Source organism: Mustela lutreola, chromosome 2 (assembly GCF_030435805.1).
Source record: "Mustela lutreola isolate mMusLut2 chromosome 2, mMusLut2.pri, whole genome shotgun sequence".
Lineage (NCBI taxonomy): Eukaryota > Metazoa > Chordata > Mammalia > Carnivora > Mustelidae > Mustela > Mustela lutreola.
This window is the reverse complement of record NC_081291.1, coordinates 103,781,331-103,806,033: the sequence shown is the minus strand read 5'-3', so window position 1 is coordinate 103,806,033 and position 24,703 is coordinate 103,781,331. Positions and strand designations below refer to the sequence as shown.

At 51.6% G+C, this 24,703-nt stretch overlaps 1 protein-coding gene across 6 annotated transcripts in view; it reads left to right on the top strand.

Moving 5' to 3' along the window:
* The window catches only part of MYLK (myosin light chain kinase), a 265,162-nt gene that overhangs the window by 218,520 nt on the left and 21,939 nt on the right, over positions 1–24,703 (top strand). For all 6 annotated transcript variants that reach the window (XM_059162872.1, XM_059162871.1, XM_059162870.1 and 3 more), the window contains 6 exons: positions 4,140–4,442; positions 12,765–12,797; positions 12,900–12,993; positions 14,256–14,459; positions 20,433–20,650; positions 22,789–22,912. In XM_059162872.1, coding sequence (XP_059018855.1) covers positions 4,140–4,442; positions 12,765–12,797; positions 12,900–12,993; positions 14,256–14,459; positions 20,433–20,650; positions 22,789–22,912 — 976 coding nt within the window. The remainder of the gene's footprint in view (positions 1–4,139; positions 4,443–12,764; positions 12,798–12,899; positions 12,994–14,255; positions 14,460–20,432; positions 20,651–22,788; positions 22,913–24,703) is intronic.

Here is a 24,703-nt window from a genome sequence, read left to right as displayed (position 1 = left end):
TGCTTCTCCCGGAAATGTTGCCAGGGCTCTCTCATCCCAGCCAAACATGCAGGCGCGTGTACACCTGCAGGATCCTGTCCCGCTGTGGCCACCCTGCCACGTCTCTGCCGCCTGCACAGCCACGCCCCTCACCAGGGCCAGTCTCCACTTTGATCCTGCTTCTTCGCCCCCCTGAGGCCTCCCTCCTACCCCCGTGAGTCTGCTGGGACCACCCTTCCGAGATCACCCTTCCGAGATCATGGTGACCTCCCAGTCCTACCTCCACTTCTTTTTCACCTCCTGCCGTATGGAGTGGAGTCTCTCTCTAGACTGATTTTTAAGTTCACTTATCCTCTCTTACCCAGTCACTGTCTTTCATGCCCTGGGGGACTGTCTCCTGAAATGTCCAAATACCTTGCTAACTGGTCCCACACTGTGGGTTGTGCTCAGGCCCTTGAGCCCTGACATGGCGGGCACTTGGGACAGCCAAGGAACAGCAGATGAAGAACTGGGCAGGTGGACAGCAGGCCGTGTGCCTGCGCACCTGTGGCCATCAGAGGCTGTGTGCGTAAAGGCCTTTGGCCTCGCGGTGGCTGATCTGATCCCCTATTTCTGCTGCTGTAGATCAGGAGTTTTAACTCTGGGAAGGCCAGTGTGCTAAGGGGTCAGGAAATAGGTTTCTCATCTATAAAGACAGGAGACACATTTTTCTCACTCTTTCTCTCTTTGGTGACTCCGGATGTTCATTTCGATGATTGTCCCCCAGGAGGCAAGACTATTTGGGGGCTTGGGAAATTGGCCCTAGTGACCCAGATCTCCTACACATTGAGATGTGTACCTGAAGTATTGACTTGGCTCCCCTCTCCCTGCATCAGCAAGCACTGGTTTCCTGTGTTCCTTGGTGTTCTCTTCTCTGCCCAGCTTGGGGAACCTAGGGGATCACCTCCTTTGAACTGCTCTCCCATGACCAGCGCCCCTGCCCCACTCTGACTGGCTCTGCGGTGCCACACGCGCCCCTCCCCCAGGCCCACCACGGGGCTGTGCTTCTGGCCTTTTATGGTTTCGTTTCTCATTCTCCGCGGCCAGTGCTGACAGGGCCTTGGCGTGGCTGCCCGCCAGCTGGCGGGAGCAGCATGTTAAATGCCGTGCTGGGAGGGGAATGGAATGGAGGGGAACGGGCTTTCTGTCTGCCTCCCCCTCAGAGAGCTAAGAATAGAACGGCTCAATAAACGGAGAACTTGCATTGATGGACCCAGCAAAGCTGCATTCATTCAGAGCCTGTGGATTTAGCCTTAGTCCACAGTAAACCTGGCTTAGGGCCAGATTTCCCTGTGTGACTCTGGGGGCATCTGGGCATTATCTGATCAAGGCTTATTAAGTAGATGTCAGAAATGGGACGATGAAACAGGAATTGTTTGGGCAACTCCAGACCCTTTTCGAGCACTCTGGAAGGCCGTCTGCAGGCCAGCTGACTGAGGCCGACTTAACTTCGACTGGTTAGCAGCAAACTTCTCTTCTTGTCTGTCCTTTAAAAATACCATTTTCTTTTCATCGAGGCTATGTATGACTCCTGTTTTTTTTTAATGGTAATAAAAAGTAGCCTTTCCCTGGGTTCCTTTGAATGAGTGATGTTTAACTATTTTGAAAGGCAGCACAGGAGTTGGTGACGTTCTGAGAGCCTCTGCCACAATGGCCCTTCCAGCTCTGCCACGGGGCAAGGGAGGGAGGGGCCCCAGAGAGCTGCTGGCCCAGATGCATTCCTTCCAGTAACTTGTCCAGCTAGGGGAAAAACAGGTCACTTTGCATATCTTTAAAAGAGAAAAACCAAGTCCAGAGAATCTCCAAATACCCAGTAATCCTCAACTACTCTGAGCTTGGAACTCACATGAATTTTAAGGGCAGGAGATTTCCCCTTGTGATGCTTGGCGTGGGTTTAAGCAAGATGCTTCTTGATCTTATTCTGCCCGATAGCTTGTAAAAAAGAAGGCTCTGGAAATGTCCTGGAGTCTCCTTTTCACTCTGCCACTCGCTAGCTGGTTATTCTTAGCAAGCAAAATGCCTTAGCTTTCAAGGGCCAGGATCGTCCAGGTAGGTGACCCTGGTGATAGGGTGGTCACTAGGAATGAAAGTCCCCCTTCCTAAATTTTTCATCTTCTCTTGTATGACAGGGGGCAACACATATCATATGTCTGTCTTTCTGACCCTTTCAGCCAAGAGACATCTGGAACAGGGTAGGGTACAAGTAGTACCTCTTTTGCAATACCCATTTCTCAACATTGGCTTCACCAACACAGAGGGGAGAAAAATCAGTCAGTGGAGTGTATGTGCCTTTGTCTTATAAACCTACACGACTCTAAACGTGTCCAACAAGACACTTCCCAGGCAGTTTTCTTTGGGGGAAGCAGTGAGTCTGTCTTTCATCCCTCTTTGGGCTTTTTTAACTCCCTTAGCTGGGTCTTGAGAGGACTTGAAGCACTTGCCTCTACAAGAGTTTAGAGCAATAAACATCTTAGCCAACACCAGAGATATTTCTAAAAAGACCAATACATCTTTCAGAACAAATAGTTTTTCTAAGAGAACACTTTAAACAACAGCGAAAGTGGTTCCATCCCAGGAGGCCTCCAGAGTGACTGCCAATGGTGGGAGGTAGTTCTACCACGATCCCCGAAACCCTCCACACAAGGGGGCTGTGCGGGGATGGGCGGTAGCCATAGGAAGAACAGAAAAGCCGTGGGGCCTGGGGAACCAGGGAGGATGAATACAGATATGTGTATGTACGTGTGTGTCACACACACACACACACACACACACACACACACACACACGAGATGGAATGTTTGTTTTCTCCCCTGTCTGCGCAAAGCCATTTATAAGAATTCTCTTCCGCTTTCCACCCTTGCTGAAGGGAGGGTGAGTAGGAGTCAAGGTCTTTACCTGGATGTTTACAAAACCCCTACCAGGTAGATACACATTAGCACCATTGTCCAAATAAAAAAGAGGAACTAGAAGTCTGGAACCTTGGAAGTCAAGGAATTTGCTCGAGGTCACATAGCTTATAAGAATGACATAGCATGAAAAGCATGGTTTTAATTGCTGGTTTGGGAAACCCTACACCTCAGACTGCCTTGGCGGGGGTAGGTTGGGGGGCAGATAGAGGTTACTGAATACTGGTATCTATAGCTAAATCAGCCACCTATGAAAACAAAATCTGAAAAACAGGAGAATTTTGTTCAGAGGAGTGGCAGACAGAATCCATAAAACTCCGAGACCTGACCAAAGTCTAGGCTGGCATGATCTGCCTGGAAGTGGGTGGTGTCACTGGTCTGAGTGGGAAGGCAGCCTGCTCCTGTTTCCAGGCCTAGTCAGGGACGGTTGTGATTCACTACTGTGCTTTGCTTTTGAAAGTCCTTCTCGTTTTATCTTGGTCCTAGGAGGATAAAAGAGGTGGGGTAGAAGTAATATTTTACATATTACAAAGCGAGAAATAAACTCCCCCCAAAATGAGAGTGATGACGGTACACGCCAGCCCCTTGTCCAGGAACTTCTCACAGCTGCCTTGTGATCCAATCAATGTTATTTTCCACATTGCTTACAGACCAGGAAACTGAGGCACAGAGAGGTTAACAAGTAGTGAGTGGAGACAGAGCCGTGTTCAGACCCAGATCTGTCCGACCTCAGAGCTCGCTGTGCTATTCCACCTCTCCGTGGGACAGGCGTTTCCCAAGTCCCGGAGAAAGTGGAGACTGACCCTCATTATGTCACAGGCCACTGGCCTAGGGCCTGACAGACACACACACACACACACACATTAAATTCTCTCTCAAAACATATTTGTGATGGGAAGCAGTCCACGCCTTCTGGGCAGCTTCCTAGATCTGTTTACTCAGAGAAATATGTTTAGGACTGAGGCAAAGTACAGGAAATTGTGACTTGTAGGCTGGAAAACTAGCCAGAAAAAGAGGGGGTTTTTCAAGCAAATAGGTATTTGTGGGGCTTTGTGTGTTTGTAGACAGGTGTAACCATGTAGGTGAGGAGAGGAGAGCCAGGACCAGGGCTGTCAGCTTGGGTTCTCTGGGCTTTTCCTCCAAGACAACGCTAATCCAGAAACGTTCTTTCCCTACAATTCTGAAGATGTGGGTGATGTGCTTCTCTTTCCCCAGACAAGCCAGACCCCCCAGCTGGCACGCCTTGCGCCTCTGACATCCGGAGCTCCTCGTTGACCCTGTCCTGGTATGGCTCTTCATACGACGGGGGCAGTGCCGTGCAGTCCTACAGCGTCGAGATCTGGGACTCCGTGGACAAAACGTGGAAGGAGCTAGCCACATGCCGCAGCACCTCTTTTAACGTCCAGGACCTCCTGCCTGACCGAGAGTATAAATTCCGTGTGCGTGCCATCAATGTGTATGGAACCAGTGAGCCGAGCCAGGAGTCTGAACTCACAGCAGTGGGAGAGAAACCAGAGGGTAGGCTGCCTTTATTTTATCGCTGGCTTGAAATATGTGTGCATGGCTTTCCTTGTGTATGTAGAAACCTGTACTGAGAGGGGTACCGAGAACCGAGGAGATGTCAGTGATGGCTGGCAGAGTCTTTGGGGATCTTGGTTTCCAGGGTGGTGATGCTGATCCGTGCGTTAAAAGAGGTACCTGTGTGACTCTTCCAGACATTGGACCAGCAATTTTGGTACCCTGCCACCAGGGGGCAATGGTGTGTTAATCAGAAGCGCAGTCCTGGAAGGCAGGAGTTCGTGGGGGCCCGTTTTAACTTTCCCCTGCACCCACCTCACTCCTTCTCTTGCGGTCCAATTGCACTGTCTACTCGGTGTTGAGTTCTTGGAACACAAAGACAGATTAGACGGGCTTAAATCTTAAGGAGGAGGACAGCTGTGTAGACAGTCACTGTGATGAGATGGGATACATGCAATTATAGTGGTGTAAACAAAAAAGAGGAGGAGTCACAGCAGAAAGCATGAGTAAGTTTGCCATGAAGGTGGAGGAAGGCTTCCTAGAGGAGGTAACACTTATGTGGAGTCTTGGGGAAAGGAACGGACTTCCAAGAGGCAGGGAAGATAAGGAGAGGCATTCCCCATGGAGGAAACAGCATGAGCAAAGGTGCAAAGTGTTGGAAAAACACGGCATTCTGAGAAGCTTGTGCCGGGGTATATGCTGTGTGAGTCAGAACAGGAGGAAGCAACCCGAAGGGCAGTTTAAGTTACATTGTGAAGTTCATCCAAGATTTCCAGGCAGGGGACTGATATGATCACATGAGTTTTTTTTTTTTTTAAGAAAGAGAATTAGAGGAAGAGTAGAGCTTTGCTACCCAAACTGCGGTCTGGACCAGCAGTCTTGGGATCTCAGCACTTACTGGAAATGCAAACTCTTGGCCCCTCCACACCCCTGGTCCCTTCTGAATCCTCATTTCAATATGATCTACCCCATGGATTCAGATGCCTGCGGCAGTTGGGGAAGCACCCAGGGAGGGAAGGAATGACACTGGAGTTGGCAAAATACCAGTGGGACTTCTGTGGTGTAGTTCAGGTGGCGAATGGTCCGACCATGAATGAAGGCCTTAGCCGATAGAACCAACCATTCTCAGTGACTTTTTGGGTAGACTTGGAGGAAAAATTAGAAGAGTACAAGATGACTCCCAGCTCCTGGCTTAAGTAACTGAACACAAATTTTCTATTTTGTTGTTGTTGTTGTTGTTTGTTTAAAAATCCACTGCTTTTTTTTTTTTAAGATTTTAAAAATTTATTTATTTGAGAGAAAGAGAGCAAGAGGGAGAGAGCATGAGCAGGGATAGGGATAGAGAAAGAGGGAGAAGCAGGCTTCTCGCTGAGCAGGAAGCCCAATGCGGGGCTGGATCCCAGGACCCCAGGATCATGACCTGAGCAGAAGGCAGGCGCTTAACTGATTGAGCCATCTAGGCACCCCGAACACAAATTTAAGAGCCATTTATTATTACAGTTCTTGGTGGCTAACATATATCAAGTACTTGCTATTAGGCTAACAGTGTGGGCAGCCCTCTACATGCATCATTTCCTGCTTCTATCTCAGTGAAGTAGCTGCCATTATTACCCCCATTTTACAGATAGCTGAAATGAGGTTTACAGGGCAAACCTACGTGCCCAAGATCACAGAGCCTGTAATGTAATTGGAGAGCTGTCTGACTTGAAGCCTGTGCTCCTTTGGGAGTAGTCAGGCTGCCTCCCAGGGACTGGAGGTTAGGCAGTGGGGAGTCCCGGAGAAGACACAAGTTCTGGTCTCAGTCCTGTGTGACTGAGGTGACTGAAGGCAATCCAAGTGTCCTCAGACTACTGACTTGAATCTAGAGCTCAGAAGAAGGCTTAGGTCAGAACTAAGGATTTGAGAGTCTCACTGTTTAACTAATAATTGAAGCCACGAGCATCAGTGAGGTCACCAAGAGGGTGGTAGGAAAGTCACCACAGATATACAGAGACGAAGGAGCCTGCAAGACCAGAAGGAAGGGCAAGAGGGAGAGCATCAGGAGAAGTTGGAGCCGAGCTGAAGAAATACAGATGTTGTGAGTCACTGAGAGGGCTCAGGGAACAGCCACCAGCGCTAAATACAGGAGATGAGGACTCCTGGATTTAGCCCTTCGAGACGCAGCCATCTTTGAGAGTGAAGAGCAGAGTGTTTCCACAGGGTGGAAAATTGTTACCCCAGGATAAGGAACAAGTGGGAGAAGGAAAGGCCAAGAGTGTGGAATATTTTTTCAGGAAGTTTGGTGTGAAGAAAAGCAAAAGGCTGCCATGAATTCAAGGTGGAGAAGAGGCTGTGGGTGGGGAGGAGGGACACCAAGGGAAGGAGCACCGGGAGAGGGAGAGCTTCCGGTTGTGAGGCAGGGAGGAGAGGGGAGAGTAAAGGACAGGGCCTGTCTGAAGTCCCCACGGGACCAGAGGCCTCGTGAGTATGGGACGGCCGTTACGGTTTGATGTCCTTCTTTGGTGAGAAAATCGGATATAAAATAGATATTCAAACCTTGCTTTCATATGAAATGAGGGCTCCAGAAAGAAATCGGAGGATGCCAGTGGAAAATACTCCAGATTTATAACGTTGCAGGTACAGCCCTGTCTTGGGGGCCTTTATCTGGGAATGTGGAGGCTGTGGAGGCATGGATCCCAGCCCCTGGAACAGGCCCACTGGGCCTCCCTGCAGCTGTCCTGGGCTCCTGGGCTCCTGCCCAACAGCTGCTTGCAAATGTCTGCTGGGGGAGCCGGGTAACAGAACGGCTATCTGCTGCCCTTTGACGCCCCCCTTCGAAATGAGCTGGCATAGGCAGGTTAGCTTGGGGGCAGTGGGGGCTCCAGATCAGGCACTCAGTTTTATGTTTTTAGCATATTGCTTTGTTCAAGAAGAGTACTCCCCACCTCTGGAAAAGTGAGAAGGAAAGAGATGACAGGGCAGTGAGATGTTCCTTAGCTGGAAAGGAGCTCTTCCAGGTCATCTCTGGAGGAAACCCAGAGAAACTGTAGAGTTCCTGATAAATCCCAAAAGATGAAGGCCATGAGTCCTTAAGGCGTGACTCCCAGGAGGCCAGGACAGCAGCGCCCAGGGCTAGAGGGAGAGTCTGTGGGGACCAGGGGCTAGGACTGCTGGGCTCTGGGCAGGTTGCCCTCCCCATCCTCCCTGCAGCTGAGCCAAACCCCTGCTGTGGTCCTCAGACTCTCTTCCTAGGGCCCCTCCTGGCTGGGAGCAAATGAAAGGAAATGCAAAAATAGCCTGCAAGCCCAAGGAGGGGTCCAGGCCACCCAGAGCTTCCAGACTGGAAGCTGTTCCCACCTCCAGGCCCAGCTGGATTACTGGGGAGGAGGGGTGGCAGAAGAGTTGTGGAGCATTAGGACTGAGGGGCAGAGGATGGAGGGATTGGGAAGGTGGGCTGGAGGGAGGTGGGGGTTCTAAGTGAAGCCCCCTGTGGACCGGTCAGATGCTTGTTAGTTATAACCTGGGTAGGTCATCTGTCTACTTTAAAAGGGAAATGCCTCACAGAGAAGTGGGGTGTGTTTGCACACGCGTGTGAACTGCATGTGTGCATGGGTGGGTGTGAGGTAGAGGAGGGAGGTTTTGGTGGCTCCTCTCCATGGAGCCAGTGGTCTGTGGTGGTCATCGAAACAGCAGTGCCAACTCACTCTCCCTCCACTAAGCCCAGCTAACATCGGCTGTCCCCTTCCCCACTGCCACCAGGACCCCTCCCGTCTGTGCCGTAGCAGCTTGGGCTTTCCTCTTCATCCTGATCTCCCCGTTCTAACCCTGCTAAGCACCCCAACCCCACCTTACATTCATTCCCCCAATGTATCCTGCACCCCTCCTCTGTTCAGGCACTGTTTGGCTGGCACAGGACAAAGCACGGTGTCCTTCCCCCAACCCCAGCTTTAGAGGCCTCCTTATGCGACAGCCGCCCCTCACACTAGGATCCCTAACCCAGTTAGCTCCCCTCCCTGTCTTCCCAAACCTGGGTAAACAGAGCCACTAGCCCAGTACATCCATCTCTCCCATCCCAGCCAGGCCTTCCTGTCCACCCCCCCACACCCCTGCTCTGACTCTTCAATCCACTCTATCCTTGCCCTCATCCTAATTTGTTCTAGAATATATCATTGCTAGTGAATCAACAGGGAGGAAGGCTCCTTGAGGAGCTAGGGCTTCCTTGCAAGCCTGAGGGCAGTTAGAGATGCAGACCGGCTGGCCCGGTCTGGGGCTGCAGAGGCCTCTCTGGGGCTGGGGTGCCCTCTAGTGCCCATTGGGCATGGAACAGCCCTTGGCCCTGGAGAGCTCTGTCCAGGGGGCTGCTTAAGTCATGCCGTGTGAAAGTCCCCAGGGCACATCTGGTTCTGTCCCAAACACTACTCCAGGGGCATGAGACTTACCTACTTGCCGATAGAGCTCAGAACCATCTTCCAAATAGTTCTTGTGCTTAGCTCGCGGATGTCCTAGCTCTTTCTGAATAGAAGGTTTTTGAAACCTCTTGTTGAAATCCCTCCTGCTGTGTAGTTCAGCTCCTTCTGTGGTGGAAAGATGGAAACTGAGTGGTCACCCCTCCCATTATTACAGCCCTTTATTCTTGAAGGCCTGGATAATCCAACTGTGGCCTTTCCCCAACTCCTACCCTGCTCCTCTCCTTAGAGCCACATCCCCCTCCAAGCAGAGTGGAGGCAGAACGAGAAGGAAAGGGAAGAAGGGAAACCTCTCAGCCTGGAGTCTTGGTCTGTTTCAAACAGAGGAAGAGTGGTGGAACAGTGAGCCCGAAAGAGGGGCGTGACTTCCCTGAAAAGGATCTAGGTCCCAACAACCATAGCACCAGGAGAGCTGTCTGCGTTTCAGTTGCCAAGGGAGAAAGGCAGAGGTGAAGGATGGATGTGGTGTTTGCAGTGAGGGCCAGAAGGCCAGCCTTGTCATTTCTAACACTGGGAAGAGGCCAGTTCTAGAATGGCATGCCTTCTCCCCGCAGGGTGCCCCCAGGTGCCAGGCCATTGGAAAGCCCCACGCACAGCGGCTGCCCCCTCACTAGGGAAGCACAGATAGTTCTTACTAAAGATGCCAGGCCTACACGGCCTGCCTTCTCCTTTATCTCTTGTCCCACTGCTCATTCCACACCAGGATGAGTGGCATGGGAATGAAAAGAAAAGGGGACGCCTTATTGGTGAACACTCTCTCAGAGGGGGTACTGTGGGCCAGGACGCTAGGCCTCCACAACAGTAAAGGTCGCTGTTATTGTTAGTATTTTGTCTCCAGGCCAAGCCAGTGACAGCAGCCGTTGTGAAGGATTCAAACCCCTTGGTTCCCTTAAAGCCCCATCCGAAGTGCCCTAAACTCCTGCTGACCCTATTTATCATTCTCATGGTGCATCTGGAGATGCGAGTTCTTATACAGCGTTTCTCCAGTGTGAGGAATCACACGAGATCATTCTCTCAAGTTACGGCACTGATTAACTGATAAAAATCGGTAACTTTTGGGCGCCTGGGTGGCTCAGTGGTTAAAGCCTCTGCCTTTGGCTCAGGTCATGATCCCAGGGTCCTGGGATCGGGCCCTGCATCGGACTCTCTGCTCAGCACGGAGCTTTCCCTCTCTCTCTGCCTGCTTTTCTGCCTACTTGTGATCTCTCTCTCTCTGTCAAATCAATCAATCAATCAATCAATCAGTCTTTAAAAAAAATCAGTAACCTTAATCTCACCCTTGGCCATTGAAATTGTTAAAAAGTAAGGGTGTCTCATTCAGTTGGGTGTCTGACTCTTGATTTCGGCTCAGGTCATGATCTCAGGGTCCTGGGATCGAGCCCCACATGGGGCTCCATGCTGAACGTGGACCCTGCTTGAGATTCTCTCTCTCCCTCTCCCCTGCCCCCTCCTCTAAAAAAAATCTCTACTTTAGACTTTTTCCCCAACCAGGGAGGTCTAACCATGTCTGCTTATCTCCCCCACAGCAGCTCTTCCTTTCAGTGGCTTTGCATGCCTCCCCAGCCCTGCTGTGACTTTTTAAGTGCCTACGGCCCCAGTTCCAGTAGCAGACGACCCCAGGCTCTGCTGGGGGCAGAGTAAGAATACCTGCTTGTGGCCAGTGCACATTTACCCTCTACCTGCCTTGATGGCGTTCTGTTGGCCAGAGCAATAAGAAGGCTGAGAAACTGGGCTCCCCACGCTTGGGTTTTAACTAGCTGCCCTAGGGCTTGTTACTCCTAAAGGTTAAATAATTAAATTCACCCTGAAATGTGACTCTGTTGCTGCCTTCCAGGTGTGGCTCCCCGGGCATTCTAATGGTCTACGAACTGACAAGGTCACTCTCTACTCTCAAGTGCAAGTGTTGCTCAGTTAGAGCAAAAAGACTTGCTCGGTTAGGCTGCTGTCCTGGAGCTCTCTGTGAAACCCCCACCACTAACCAGGGAGTTCCTATCTCTCCTACCCTTTTTATGGTTCCAGAGCATTTGCCTTCCTGTGACAGAATATTCTTCCCTCTCCCAGTGATGTTTAATTTTTCATTTCCTCAGCAGTACTTTAAGGACTCTAAACAAGGGGCGCCTGGGTGGCTTGATCCGTTAAGCTCAGGTCATGATCTCGGTGTCCTGGGATGGAGCCCCAAGTCAGGCTCCCCACTCGGCATGGAGTCTGCTTCTCCCTCTCCCTCTGCCCCTCTACCTACTCATGATTTCCTCTCTCAAATAAATAAAATCTTTTAAAAAAATTTTTAAAAATTTTTTTAAAAAAGACTCTAAATAAATTGCAGCCTCTCTTGCTCCTGGAAGACTTATCCATAGGATGAGTGCTGTCCCTTATCACAACCTTTCCCCAAAGTCTGATTCTCTCACCCAGACACACAGACACACACACACACACACACACACACACACACATACACATGCACACACATGGCGCATGTGCTCTATAAAATCTCTGTCCTCCCTCACTGACTTCTCTCAGTTCTTTGTTCTATCTCCTCAGGAAACCTGCCTTGTCTCCATCTGTCTGTGAAACATAGCCCACATCCTGACTAAGGAGCACAGAGCACATCACAAAATATGGCATCTAGAGCTAGCCAGTGACACTAGAAATCACCTAAAAATACACCTCCCTCCTTTTACTGAAGAGGAAACAGGGACCCAGAAAGGCAAAGGCTCTCAACCAAGGTCAAAAAACATAGTGGCTCCATAGGGACAAAGCTATGCCTAGGGAAGGGAAAGCCTGGAGGGGCGCCTGGGTGGCTCAGTCCATTAACTGTCTGCTTTCGGCTTGGGTCATCATCCCAGGGTCCTGGGATCCAGCCCCACTTTGGACTCCCTACTCTGCGGGAAGCCTGCTTCTCCCTCTCCCACTCCCCCTGCTTGTGTTCCCCCTCTCACTCTCTCTCTCTCTCTTTCTCTATCAAATAAATAAATAAAATATTTTAAAATAAATAAATAAATAAGTAAAAATAAAAGGAAAGCCTGGAGCTCTGATGTGAATTTCTTCTGATGGACACGGACTGTCCCCTCATACCTCCCCCCATTCACTTCTGACGCATCCATGTGAGCAGCCAGTGTGGGCTGCTTATGTCCCTTCTCGCCACACCTCTCAAACACCTGCTGCCTTCACTGTATGCCCTCACCCACCTTCCCGTTGTGTTCCAGCATATCCTTTAAGACCCAACTCAAGGGCTTTTTCTTCCCAGAATAATTCCTCTTATAGTTGCCCTATTTTGTATCAACATCCTGCCCTGTACGTTCAGTTTGTGCTGAGATGTCATGTGCTGGGATTTCAGGGGGATGTAGTTCTCCCTCCCCAACTCAACTGTAACCTCCAGGAAGGAGACATCATGCCTTCTGTGTATTTTGTTTGTATACCCACAGTAGCTTGTATGATACCTGGTACACGGCTAGAACTCCAGGTACCATTATCTAAGTAAATGGATAGATAGATTTGATACTCAGAGCAATTTAAGTTGCTGACTTTCGAGCCAAGCAGAAAGGGTCTGTCACAGTTGTGTTGGTTCTGAAAGTCAGAGAGCCTGGGAGCACTGTGAAGAAGGGTATGTCTAGGGGATCCTGAGGTTACAGAGCAAGGAATGGAGGTGAGCGTTTGTGAAGAAGTTGCCGGGTAGGCTGAGGAGGGCCTGTGGTGGTGTGTCTATGGCCCTGGTACAGTGGGGACTGACCCAAGCCCATGACCATTCCCAGTGCTCTGGGCTTCGTGGTCTTGGGCCTAGGAAGCCTGAGGTCTGACAAGACCCCCAGCATGTTTCGTTCTTGATGGTCCTTCCCTAATGACCACTCTGTCCTCTGTGTTCCTCCCTGTCTCCCCCTAGAGCCAAAGGACGAAGTGGAGGCCTCAGATGATGGTGAGTGCAGGCCACCTGTCCTCAGGTAGACTCGAGGGACGGGTGGAGGGGGGGCGAGAGAGGAATCTGACGGCTCACACTCACCCCACCTCCACCCCGCAGATGAGAAGGAACCTGAGATCGACTACCGGAACGTGACTGTCAACACTGAACAAAAAGTGTCTGACTTCTATGACATTGAAGAGAGACTAGGCTCGTAAGTGGAACGGGAAGTGTCTTTCGGGCCCCCAGGGTGGGGTGGCGCAGATCCCATCATTAAGTTCCATACCTCGTGTCCCCATCTTTTCCTGGGTTTTGCCAACCTCCCATGCCGAGACCCCCTGTAGAAAGAGGAGGTGCAGACCCAGTTAGCAACCCACAAGGGCATCCCCACCCTGGCCCTCTCAGCTACTGCTGGTGCAGCTGGCTCAGCTCCAGGAGAGTCTTGAGCAAGGCCTCCCTTTCCTGTGCCTTCTCCCTCCCAACCCCCGTACGGGCTAACAAGGCACCACCGGGGTCTGGTCGGACTGTCTGAGGCTGCCGTCCGTGTCATCGGCAGGAGGCAGGCCAGTCTGAGCCATCTCACTGTTCTGCAGTCATAGCTTCTGTGCCTCTGTAAAGCCCACAGCCTTGAAAGGCACAGCTGCTCACCATTGCTCGCTTTAGGAACCTGGTCTGCGCTGTTTGATCTGGTTGTCCCCTGGAGTGCGGACACCCCAGCCCTGAGCCTTCACACCGTCCCCTCCAGCAGCAGCCCCACAGCTGCCTGTCTCCCACTATCCCTGGAGAAGCCCAGTGGAGGCCAAGGGGATGGAGTTCAGGTTTGATTTCTAGGAGGTTTCTGGGAAATAAAAGGGTGACACCAACCTCAACAGAGTTGCCTACAAGGAGCCTGCCCTGTGCATAGGAGCTGGGTCAGAGGAACACCGAACTCCTTTCTCCCACCATGGACAGCATGGACCTCCCTGGGCTGTCTCCAGGGCCCCATGCTGGACACTGGAGCAGAAGGAAGTAGCCACTCCGAAATTCTCTGTATCTGGGGAGGACTTCCTCCACCTGAAGTCATGGGTCCCTCTTTTTGATGAAGGAGAGAGAAGTCCATCAGCCAGGATGGAGGCTTCAGCCCAGACAGAGGAGCGGGCCTGGGTGGGGATTGGATGGGGATGTGGGCTGGGCCTGGCCACAAGCTTGTAGATGAGGGAGAGGAGGGTTGTCTGAGCTAGAGGGGCACCCCATGATCAAGGGCAGGCACTGGCAAACTTTTCTGTAAAGGGCCAGATAATGGCTAGGTGAGGTTTTGGCGAAGCAGAAAAGTGGCCATGGGCGAAATGCACACGCACGAGCGTGGCTGTGCGCCAATAACATCTTATTTCGAGAAAGAGGTGGACTAGATTTCTCCCACAGCATCACTTGTCAGCCCCAGTGTAGTGGAAAGCTTGGCTCAATTTGCCTTTTCTCTCCTCCTCCTTTCATTCGCAGTGGGAAATTTGGACAGGTCTTTCGACTTGTAGAGAAGAAAACTGGAAAAATCTGGGCAGGGAAATTCTTCAAGGCATATTCTGCAAAAGAGAAAGAGAATATCCGGCAGGAGATCAGCATCATGAACTGCCTCCACCACCCCAAGCTGGTCCAGTGTGTGGACGCTTTCGAAGAAAAAGCCAACATCGTCATGGTCCTGGAGATGTGAGTGGTGGGCTGCGGGCCCAGGAGCCCCTCGCGCATCTCCACCAACATTCACACCCAGGCCCCTCTGCCCCAAAGTGGGGAGCACTGCAGGTAGAGCTGTAGCCTGAAAGAGCCTCCCCACCTGCAGTGGCCGGGGGGCACCCCCTAGAACAGCACATCTGTACACAGGAGTGGCCCTTACCCACTGACCTCCAGCCCATGCAGCCCTCGCTCGTTTCCGTAACACACTGGCAGATCTTTGAGGACCCCTGCCCCCCTTTTGCCCCCACCTCCCTGTGAACGTGCCAAGATTACCCCTAGCCTCCGCATCTGCATTCAGGGGCTTTGACTTGGAGGTGGCTTTGGAGGAGAAAGGGAGGGACAGAACAATTTCCTGACTGGCCTTCAAAAGTAGAGGTACCTAGGGTGTGGGGCTTGGGATGTGGGGGTGCAACCCTGTGCTCTGCAGTCCCCCATCGTGTGCTCATTTGTACTTTGACTTCTCACCAGAGGATAGGTAGTTCTTTCTGGGCTGGGCTGTCCACACACAGGGGACAGATCAGATGCCCTCCAGCCAAGGTTTTCCTGGAATCCACCCCCAAGCCGCTGGCAGGCACGCATAGGCACACTTGCGCAGGTTCACACCCACCCACCCACCCACATACATAAACACATAACGCACATGCGCATTCTGCCCTCAGCCAGATGTCCTCTGCAGAGGGGTCTGTGTCTTTCAGTTTTCTTTCCTGTTTTTCATGAGAAGTTTTTTTCAGTGTGATACCATCAGATCAAAAATTGTGACTGTAAGAACATACACAATAATCCGTTCCCATTCTGACCCCTGTCCCTCATCCACCCCGTTTCTACCACTACCGCTCACACCGGTAACTATTTCCACTGGTTTTGTTTGTATCCTTCCAAACTTTCCTTATGAAAATACAAGCATATATGCTTTTTAAAAAAAATATTTCCCACCTTTTAGCACCAAGGTACCTCCTAGCCACTATTCTATATTTTTGCTTCCTTTCGTTCCTTTCCTTCCTTTTGAACTTCAGCACCAAGTTCATATGGTGCGAAGGGCTCTGAATGTTTCCGTGGCTGGTGAGCTTCCCATCCGCCCTGCTCCGTGGGATTAGCTTACGTGCAGAAACCACAGTCTCCTGGAGTGGTCTGCCTTGGTTTCCAGGCCTTTGCCCTTCCAAACAGTGTTTGTAACCTTGTCCATACATCTCTTCATTCACACCTGTGCACATCTGTAGGAGACATTCCCAGAAGTGTGGTTATGCAAGATCAAAGTGCATGTGCATTTGAAATATTTAGAAATCTTGTGAAACTGCCTTCAGCTTCCTTGCTTGCTCGTCCTGAGCTTCAGGATCTTAGTCCTTTCAACACCTTTGTTCCCAGGAAAGGTGAGGCCCTCCCGGGCTTAAGGTGTGATTTTCTCCCCTCACTCTGTGATCACTTTGGGGTGTTTCCTTCCGGCTTATGCACATCTGGAAAAGCTAGAGGGGCTTAAAAGCACGGACTTAGAACACAAATTGAGTCTGATAAGTCTCACGTCAGTCCCAGCACTGCCTCTTACTTGTTGTGTGGCCTTGAATAAGTTACTCAGCTTTGCTAATTTCTTAGTGTTATTATTGGTAAAAGGAGGATATAAGCTGCCCCATGAATAACGTGAGGATTAAATGGAATCATGTAGTCAGGCCTACTGCTCTCTAATTGGGACTTATTCTTAGTGGTATGATACATTGACTTTCTCCATGTTGGGGTCTCTTTCCCACTTAAAATTCTTCCGTGAGCATTTTAACACACACCGAGGTGTTGTGGAACAAAAACCTTCCTATTCAGGAAACCTGGAGTCAGGTCCTATTACTGCTGAGCTGTGATTTTGTCATTACTAAATCCTTCCAGTGAGGAGGCATATTGGGATTAGACTCCCTTTTTGGTTCTAAAATTCGACAATTCCGTGGAATTGTAAACTACTCCAAGAAAGTCTGCATTCATGTCTTAGAATCTGTTTTCGGCCCCAATTCGAGCCCACCTGCCCACTTCCGGGAAAGGCCGGCCCATGTCTGTGGCCTCACTGATCACTCCCTCACATTAGCCCTTGGGCTCTGTGCTTCACGGTCATTCCAGAACAAGTCGCTTGGTGCAGCCAGTGCGGGCGTGTGGGGACATGGGAAGAAATGTCTTATGTTTAGAAGTTAAACCTTGGGCAAGTTGGGAGAGGGTGCGGGGAGGGGGTGAGAGGCAGCCAAGCCTGGGTAAGGCTGGGCAGCAGCACCAGTGGGCAGAACACCATACTTAGCGTGGAATTGGGAGTTGGCAAGCTGGATGGAAAATGTTGAGAGAAAACATAAGAAGGCTTCAGCTGGCCTGGCTTTCGTCCCTCCTCCCCGCACCTCCCCAGTGGCCAGGAGCAAGTCTGGCAGTCACAGATGCCAATCTTCTGCAATTGGGGTAAGGAGCTTGCCCCTTGATAGGAGCTCAACCAAAGAAGTGGGAGCACATTCACACTCCATCCATACTTCCCTTCCAGCTTAAACAGACTTGGCCTCGAGAGGGTAAAGCCTGGCATTCAGCGGTACAATTTGCCATTGCCCTTGTTTGATGGAGATACTAAAAGTAAGAGAAGGACAAGGCCTAGTGATGTAGAGAAGTGAAAATATCTTCCAGGGTCCCCTCCTTCAGTTCAGCCGCCTCCGACACAGTGAGAAATCAGAAGCAATGTGTCTTCAGCCTCTCTGACCTCTGATGATGGGACAAGCCACAAGCCCCCACATTTATGGGGGGTTGTTGCCCAGAGACAGGGGTTCCCTCGGGCTCCTGGCCTCAAATCTCGGCTTGTCCTTGGGGAATGCCCAGGCCCTTCCAAGTGGTGGTAAGACCCTCAGCACTGAAGCAGTACGATTTAGGCTGGGTCTTTCACTGTCCATCTCACTTCTGTGTTGCCATTGGCTAAATTTATCAAAGACTATTCAGTTGGCTGCCAGGAGACAAGGAGTAGAGGGTCTGGGTCTGAAGTCCATGAAACATCATGCCTACTGGCTGCCAGGGAGGGCTCGCCAAGGTCTACACTTGAGGGGGAGGTGAATTTGATCCCTTGGGATTAAGTAGCCTTGCTAGATGGTATTTACTCACTCACTCACTGTTCATTTATTAAGCATACATTTCCTCTGGCCCAGTCTTGGCCCTTGGCTTGATCCCATCTCTGTGTGTGGCAGCTCCTTTCCACCCATAATCTTGAGAATTTTCAAGAGAAACCTAGGTAGAACCATTAATCCTGTTTCTGTAACCTCTTCCATCCTAGGAAACGGACCATAGGAACAGCTTTCAAAATACATTAACTATTTTTTAATAGATTGAACCTACTTCAACTTACACTGAATAGGTTACTTCTAGAAAGGCAGTAGTAATTACCTCTACAGCTCAGATTTCTACTACTCATTGCCTCAGACATTCCCAAGGGCACTGCAAATAATGGTTGCTTACTTTTCCAGAATATTTTGCATTTAGAAGCACACATTTTGAGACACCTTGTCAGTGCCACATTATTGCCAGGTATAAATAAAATTCTAGAGATGAGCCAGACCTTTTCCACACATATTCATAAACAACTTTGAGACAAGGCAGATCTGATACAAAAAAAGTACAGATGAAACCCAGGACTGGAAAGTTAATTTCCTCTGGGGAAATCAGGAGTGATTTCTCAGAGGAGTTTCTCAGTTAAATTTCCCAAGCTTGTCCCAATCCTAAGGATGACCTGGGGGGCTTATGTAACATATGGATTCTCAGAGCCCTCCCAAGATTTTCTAAATTATAATCTGCAGAGAGGAAGACCCTGAGAGTCTGTATTTTCAACAAGAGCCCCAGTAGGCACTTTGAAAAAACAAAAAAGGGGCGCCTGGGTGGCTCAGTGGTTAAGCCTCTGCGTTCGGCTCAGGTTGTGATCTTAGTGTCCTGGGATCGAGCCCCGCATCGGGCTCTCTGCTCGGTGAGGAGCCTGCTTCCCCCCTTCTCTCTGCCTGCCTCTCTGTCTACTTGTGATCTCTGTCTGTCAAATAAATAAATAAAATCTTTAAAAAAAAAAAACAAAAAACAAAAAACAAAAAAACCCACAGGCTTTTAAAAAAAATTTTCAATCTAATTTTTTTAAAAAGGTGATTATTGAGCACGTACTATGTCACAGGCACTCACCCCTTGAGGTGGTGCTGTTTTTATCTTCACCTTCCCGGTGAGGACATTGAGGCCCAGAGATGGGTAAGGGTCGAGGGAGACCTGAGAGGGATAATTCAAGTTTGACTTGGAGCAGAGCTGTGGAAACGGAGAGCTTAAGGACGCAGGCGCCACCTGCTGACCACCCAGGGAACCCCCCCCCCCGCCCCGCCCCAGGTGCGAGAGCCTCCGTTCTAGCACCTCCAGCAGCCACTGGTGCCCTCCTGGAAAGTGCTGGAGGCCCACACAGGCCGTGGTGTGCTGGACCCCATGCTGCACCCCTGTCTGTCCCTCCCTCAGGGTCACTGCCAAGATCCACGGACTCACCACAGATTGTGAAATGCTAATTAATATGTGGTGAGCACCTACTGCATGTCAGGCATAATGCTTTACAAAAGTTCCTTCGATCCTAACGACTCTATGAGGTAAGGACAGATAAAGAAAGCAAGGCTCAGAAAGGTTAAGTGCTGTGCCCAAGGTCACACAGCTGTAAAAGGCAGAGACAGGATCCACATGCAGCTCTTCCCTTCTTCATGATGGCTCCCATTAGAAGAGAGAAGGCCCCTAGAAGAGGGTGGGCCCAGAACAAAACCTATCTAGCCTTGCTCAGCTGGTGGACATACAGGCCATTGCAGAACAGAGCTTACTGACATCTGCATGCTATAAAAGTCACCGGGGAAATGCTTTAAATTTTCTGAGCAGCAAGGAAGGGAGGTGGGTCAGAGGTCTGGGACAGGGGAACGGAAGGGACCCATGTCACTCAGGTGACAAGGCCATGTGTTTGTACTGAAGGGCAGTATGCTACTGGCTGTAGCCTCTGGGCCAGTTCTTAGTGGAAGATGCCTGCTGTGGGCTCCAGAAACACCTGGGTCAGGGTCCAGGGTCTATGTAGTCAGAGCAAGGGAGCAGGCCAGACAAGTTAGTTGTGGCTGGAAGGAGTAACTGATGCCACAGGCCTGGCTAGAGGAGGCAATTGTAATGGGTTGCAGCCGATAAATGTCAGAAAATGTGCTGGGGCTCCTTATTATTGAAGCTATTTTTCTTTTTTCTTTCTTTTTTTTTTTTTTTAAGATTTTATTTATTTATTTGACAGACAGAGATCACATATAGGCAGAGAGGCAGACAGAGAGAGGGGAGGAAGCAGGCTCCCTGCTGAGCAGAGAGCCTGATGTGGGGCTCGATCTCAGGACCCTGGGATCATCCTGAGCCAAAGGCAGAGGCTTTAACCCACTAAGCCACCCAGGTGCCCCTGAAGCTATTTTTCTGTTTCTGGATGTGTGGAACAAATGCTATGGGTGTTGTGAGTCTTTCAAACATCAATTCTTCCTGACTAGAATACATAGCTGGGGTACAAGAATGAGCCCTTACACATCTGTGGTCATTCAGGGAAGGAAGCCACCTGGTGGTTACCCCTTTTGTCAAGCCAAGGAGATTATGTCTGACTCACTCAGCTCATGATCACCTCTGAAACTGCCCAGCCCGATGCTTCCTTGAGTCCCCCAGCAGCTTAGTGGGCACGAACCGTGCCCCCCGACCATAGCAGGAAATCAGGAGGCCCGGGCCCTCCTCACTCATACAGGGGAAACCAGGATCAGCATAACAGAACAGGGGCCTAGAACTCACGAAGCTGCAGAAGTGCCCGGCCCCCCTCCTACCCTGGGCTTTGCTGCCTGTCCCCCATCCCCGCCACTCCTGCCCCAGACTGCCCTGGGCCAGACTCACTGCCAGCCTGCTCGCCATGCTCCTGGGAGCTAACTGTTGTTCCCGCCCCTGCAGCGTGTCGGGGGGTGAGCTGTTCGAGCGCATCATCGACGAGGACTTCGAGCTGACGGAGCGGGAGTGCATTCAGTACATGAGGCAGATATCAGAAGGGGTGGAATACATCCACAAGCAGGGCATCGTCCACCTGGACCTCAAGCCCGAGAACATCATGTGTGTCAATAAAACCGGCACCAGAATCAAGCTCATTGACTTCGGTCTGGCCAGAAAGCTGGGTAAGGCTGCTCACCTGTCTTGTGCCCACCCACAGACGGTGACTGTGTTACATGCACTGGGTGTTGGAGGGAATGCGCTGGGTTGGAGCTAACGTCAGAGGTCATGGGGGCTGCTGAGGCTCCCTTCCTGCCCTGGCCACCCACTAGGCTTGGCCTCGAGTCTCTATCCCTTATCTGTAAAATGGGTTAATGGTAGTCCCCCCGCTGCTCGAGCAGTGGGGGAGGGTCGGGTCAGGGACATTCATACAGGTGCAGTGATGGAAGTGGTGCCTGGCACACAGTGAGCCTTCGCTGTTGACTTTTGTTGCCGTCACTCTCCCCTCTTGCACTTTCACTCCGGGGCCTGCAGCAGCCACTCATTTTGGTGATGGTGCCTGCTCCCATTTGTGTCTTTCACAGCGACTTCCGGAGCACTTTCACACACTTGCACTGGGTTCTCACAGCAGCCCTGCAAGAGCAGCAGGGCAGATTGTCAGAGCCCTGGTTTATAGACCAGGAAGCGGTAGACCAGGTCCCACCACGAGGCAGGAGAAGTGCTGGGGCTTAACAAGGACCCCAGACCCGGCTCAGTGTTCCCTGAGGCTCCCCTGCTATTCCTGCCTCAGCTGGGGGACAGGTGCCAGGGGCCTTCGTGTCCAGCCCTGTAGCCGTCTCGGTCTGTGATGTCTGCCTCACGCCTGCCCACGTACCCCCTGCCTGCTTCACCCTTTGATGTCTCAGTAAGTGACAAAACAGCCTCACCCTCTATCCCCTGACCCCTGCCCTGTCACCAAGGAGCTGAGGGCTGGCGCAGACTGACCTTTCACCCCATTACAAAGAGGACACTGAAGCAGTGAGGTTCTGCTAGGCTCTGACTTGCTGTGCTCCATCCGCTGAAGACGTGGTGTGGGGGCAGCAGCTGGTGCACAGGGCCCCCCTTCAGGCAGGAACCACTCACGGTTTGAGCAGAGAGGGTGCTTCTGGCCCAAGGGGCTGGTAGCATTAGAGCCCCAGTGACATAACGTGCAGGCTCCCACGGTGAGAGATATATGGAGAGAGCGTGTCTCCCATGGCCTGGAGAGCGGGGAAGGACTAGCGTGTAGCTGGAAGGGTTCAGGTTGGAGTGGAACAGAGCTTTTGCATCTGAAGGCTCTTCAGTGGTCTGTCTTTGAGCATTTGTTGCAGGCTCTGTAGTGACACAGAGCAGATGTGGTCTACAGGCCAGACGTCTGCCACCCCCCACTATGGACGAGATTCTCCAGATGTTACCATGCAGTGGACATCCTACTGGGCATCTCTGGTCCTTTCCGGCTGAGTGACAGCAGCCTGGGGTTAAGGTCTTTCCTGGCTGACCCCTGGTAGCTCCTGGGAGGAGAGACAGGTGGGGGCAAGGGGGTATAGCTTAGGAGTGGGACTACCTGGGCTTAGGTCCTGACCCCCACTGTTAAATGTGGGTAAACCACTCGACAGCTCTGGGCCTCCCTTTCTTCCTCAGGAACAGGGATGTCATGCCGCCTTCAGGTCCCCGAGAATATTGAATAGGAAAGTCCTTACGAAACAGGCAGCAGGGTACAGAGGACATAGAGAATGTTAGGGATTATTGCCAAGCACAAGTCACAGCCTCTTCTGGGAATGCTTGGGAGAGACAGACATGTGAAAAACCATGCTGGGGGTGGGAGGTTGGTGCCACCTCGGTGGCTCAGTTAGTTAAGTCACTGCCTTTGGCTTGGGTCAGGATGCCAGAGTCCTGGGATCAAGTACCATATCGGGCTTCCCCTACTCTGCGGGGCTCCTGCTTCTCCTTCTGCCTGCCTCTCCCTCTGCTTGCCCACTTTCTCTCTCTCTCTGTGTCAAGTAAATAAATAAAGCATTAAAAAAAAAGAAAGAAAGACCGTGTGAGGTGCAGGGGCTTCCGCAGCCTCCTCTCCCTGTTGGACCCCGCCCCTGATACTGACAGGGAGTGCATGGTCTGTCAGTTTCACCAGGGCATTGTCACACCAATTCCCAAGGAGGCCAGGTGTCTCCGTGCCATTCTCAAGGGGAGAGCATCCAAGAGCCAGGCACTGTCTGTGTCCCTCCCATGCACACGGATGGCGTTCACTTAGCATGGGTTCCTCCTGAATGTTCTGGTGATTTATCCCTCTCCATCCTGGTTACAGAGAATGCGGGGTCTCTGAAGGTCCTCTTTGGCACCCCGGAGTTTGTGGCTCCTGAAGTCATCAACTACGAGCCCATCGGCTATGCCACAGACATGTGGAGCATCGGAGTCATCTGCTACATCCTGTGAGTCTCGGGCACGTGAGGGAGGGGCAGAGAGCCCCACAGGAGGGTCCTGGGCTGCCCTGCCACTGAAGGGGCTAGTGTGGGTGTTGGTGGAGAGCCCACCTCAGAGTCAAGAGGGCAGCAGCTCCTATCCCGCTCCCACCAGCCTGCCCCACTCCGGTTTGCCCAGTGGAGTCAGCAGACCCTGTTGCATTCCTGTCGGAGTGGCTAGCGCTGACCCTGACACCCCATCCTGGGCCCGTCACTGTCCCTCATGCTGACCAGGCTGGGGTCTTCAGTCAGGAGGGTGGCGTGGGGCTGGTGCTACGTAATTTACCCTTGCTTGTGTAGGTGGGTCCATGGAGAAGGAGGCAGGGAACGCAGGGGCACCTCGGTGGGCATCATCATTGTCTTCAGAAGACAGCACCCCATCCTCATGGCAGGGGGACTCCAGCGACCAGCCTCATTCCTGAGTCCAGTATATGAGCCCGTTATAAGCACTTCTGATGAGAGAGCCCTCAGCAGACAACAGAAAGCCACGCAGGAATCGAAATTGGGGAATCAGGTGGACAATATGAAGCCACTTTGATTAATGATGGCAGGAATGCCCACCAGAGCTTTGGGACCAGTCCTAGACACAAATCACTTAGGCCTCTCTGTAGACTGCAGATTCTGCTTTGGGAGGTCTAGGACAGCCTAGAATCCACGTTTCTAAGAGCTTCCAGGCTGCCGGTAGTGTTGGTCCAAGGACCACACTTTTCTGACTAGCAGGCTCTAGAACACACACCTTTGGGGGGCTCTCACTGATTTAGTCTCCAAAACCCCAGGCTGCAGATAGTCCTTAGCCTCAGAGGCAGCCCCTGGGTTTATGGGGCAACACACAGTGATGGGATGGTTTCCTGAAGATGCAGATAGGCAGGCGTTCATTTCGAAAAGTGAACATATTTCTGTTGTTAAAGTGAAAGGAAAAGTTCAATGTCCTCATAGAAAACTTGAGGAGGACCGAGGAAGCTTTCTTTGCCCCCTGGGGTCTTCCGAGCCAACTGACAAACAGCTCTAGGAGATTGTGCTGCACAGTCAGCTTCAGCAACCGCTGGTACAAAAGCTTGAGCAGAGATGGAGTGATTTTGTGTGTGTGCAGAGTGAACTGACCAAGATTACTTGGTGTCCCCCTTTCATACACCCCCTCCCCAGGGCCAGGAGTTTTCATTCTTTTCTACCTGCTCAGGAGTTCGATTCTCAGTGTGGCCTGTCAGGACAGCCTCCCTCAGTAACACCTGGGTCGTGGGCTCTGTAGCCCAGAGAGTCCTCTTCTTCCTTGCACGGGGTCCCCCACCTCTCCCAAAGCAGCAGACAAGAAGCTCCCTAGCCAGGAGCACGTGTGCCTGTTTCCCCCTCCCCTACCCTACCCCAGGAGAAAGGGAGCTGACGGCTAGTGGAAGCTGCAGTGACCCTGGCTCCCTTGGTAGATAGGGAATTAGAGCAGAGCTGTAGACCCAGCCACCCCTCTGGGGGCTGCCCCAGTCTGCATGGTGCTCACGTGCTCCCATGGCTGCTCTGGCCCTGGGGGAGACACCTGGCACTTGAGAAACAGGCTGGCTCAGTTCTTTCTGTTCAGACCCCTCTGTCCTGTGGCCTGGCTCTATCCCTGGGTCCCTCACAGATTTTCACAGGGGCTCCCATTTGATCCTCACTGCAAGCCTGGGAGGGAGTTGTGGCAGGGATCTGACCTTCATGTGGCTTGGAGGTGACCTGGGCTACAGGGGCCCTAGCCGTGTGGGCATTCTGCATCTGGGGACAGGTTACATGGGT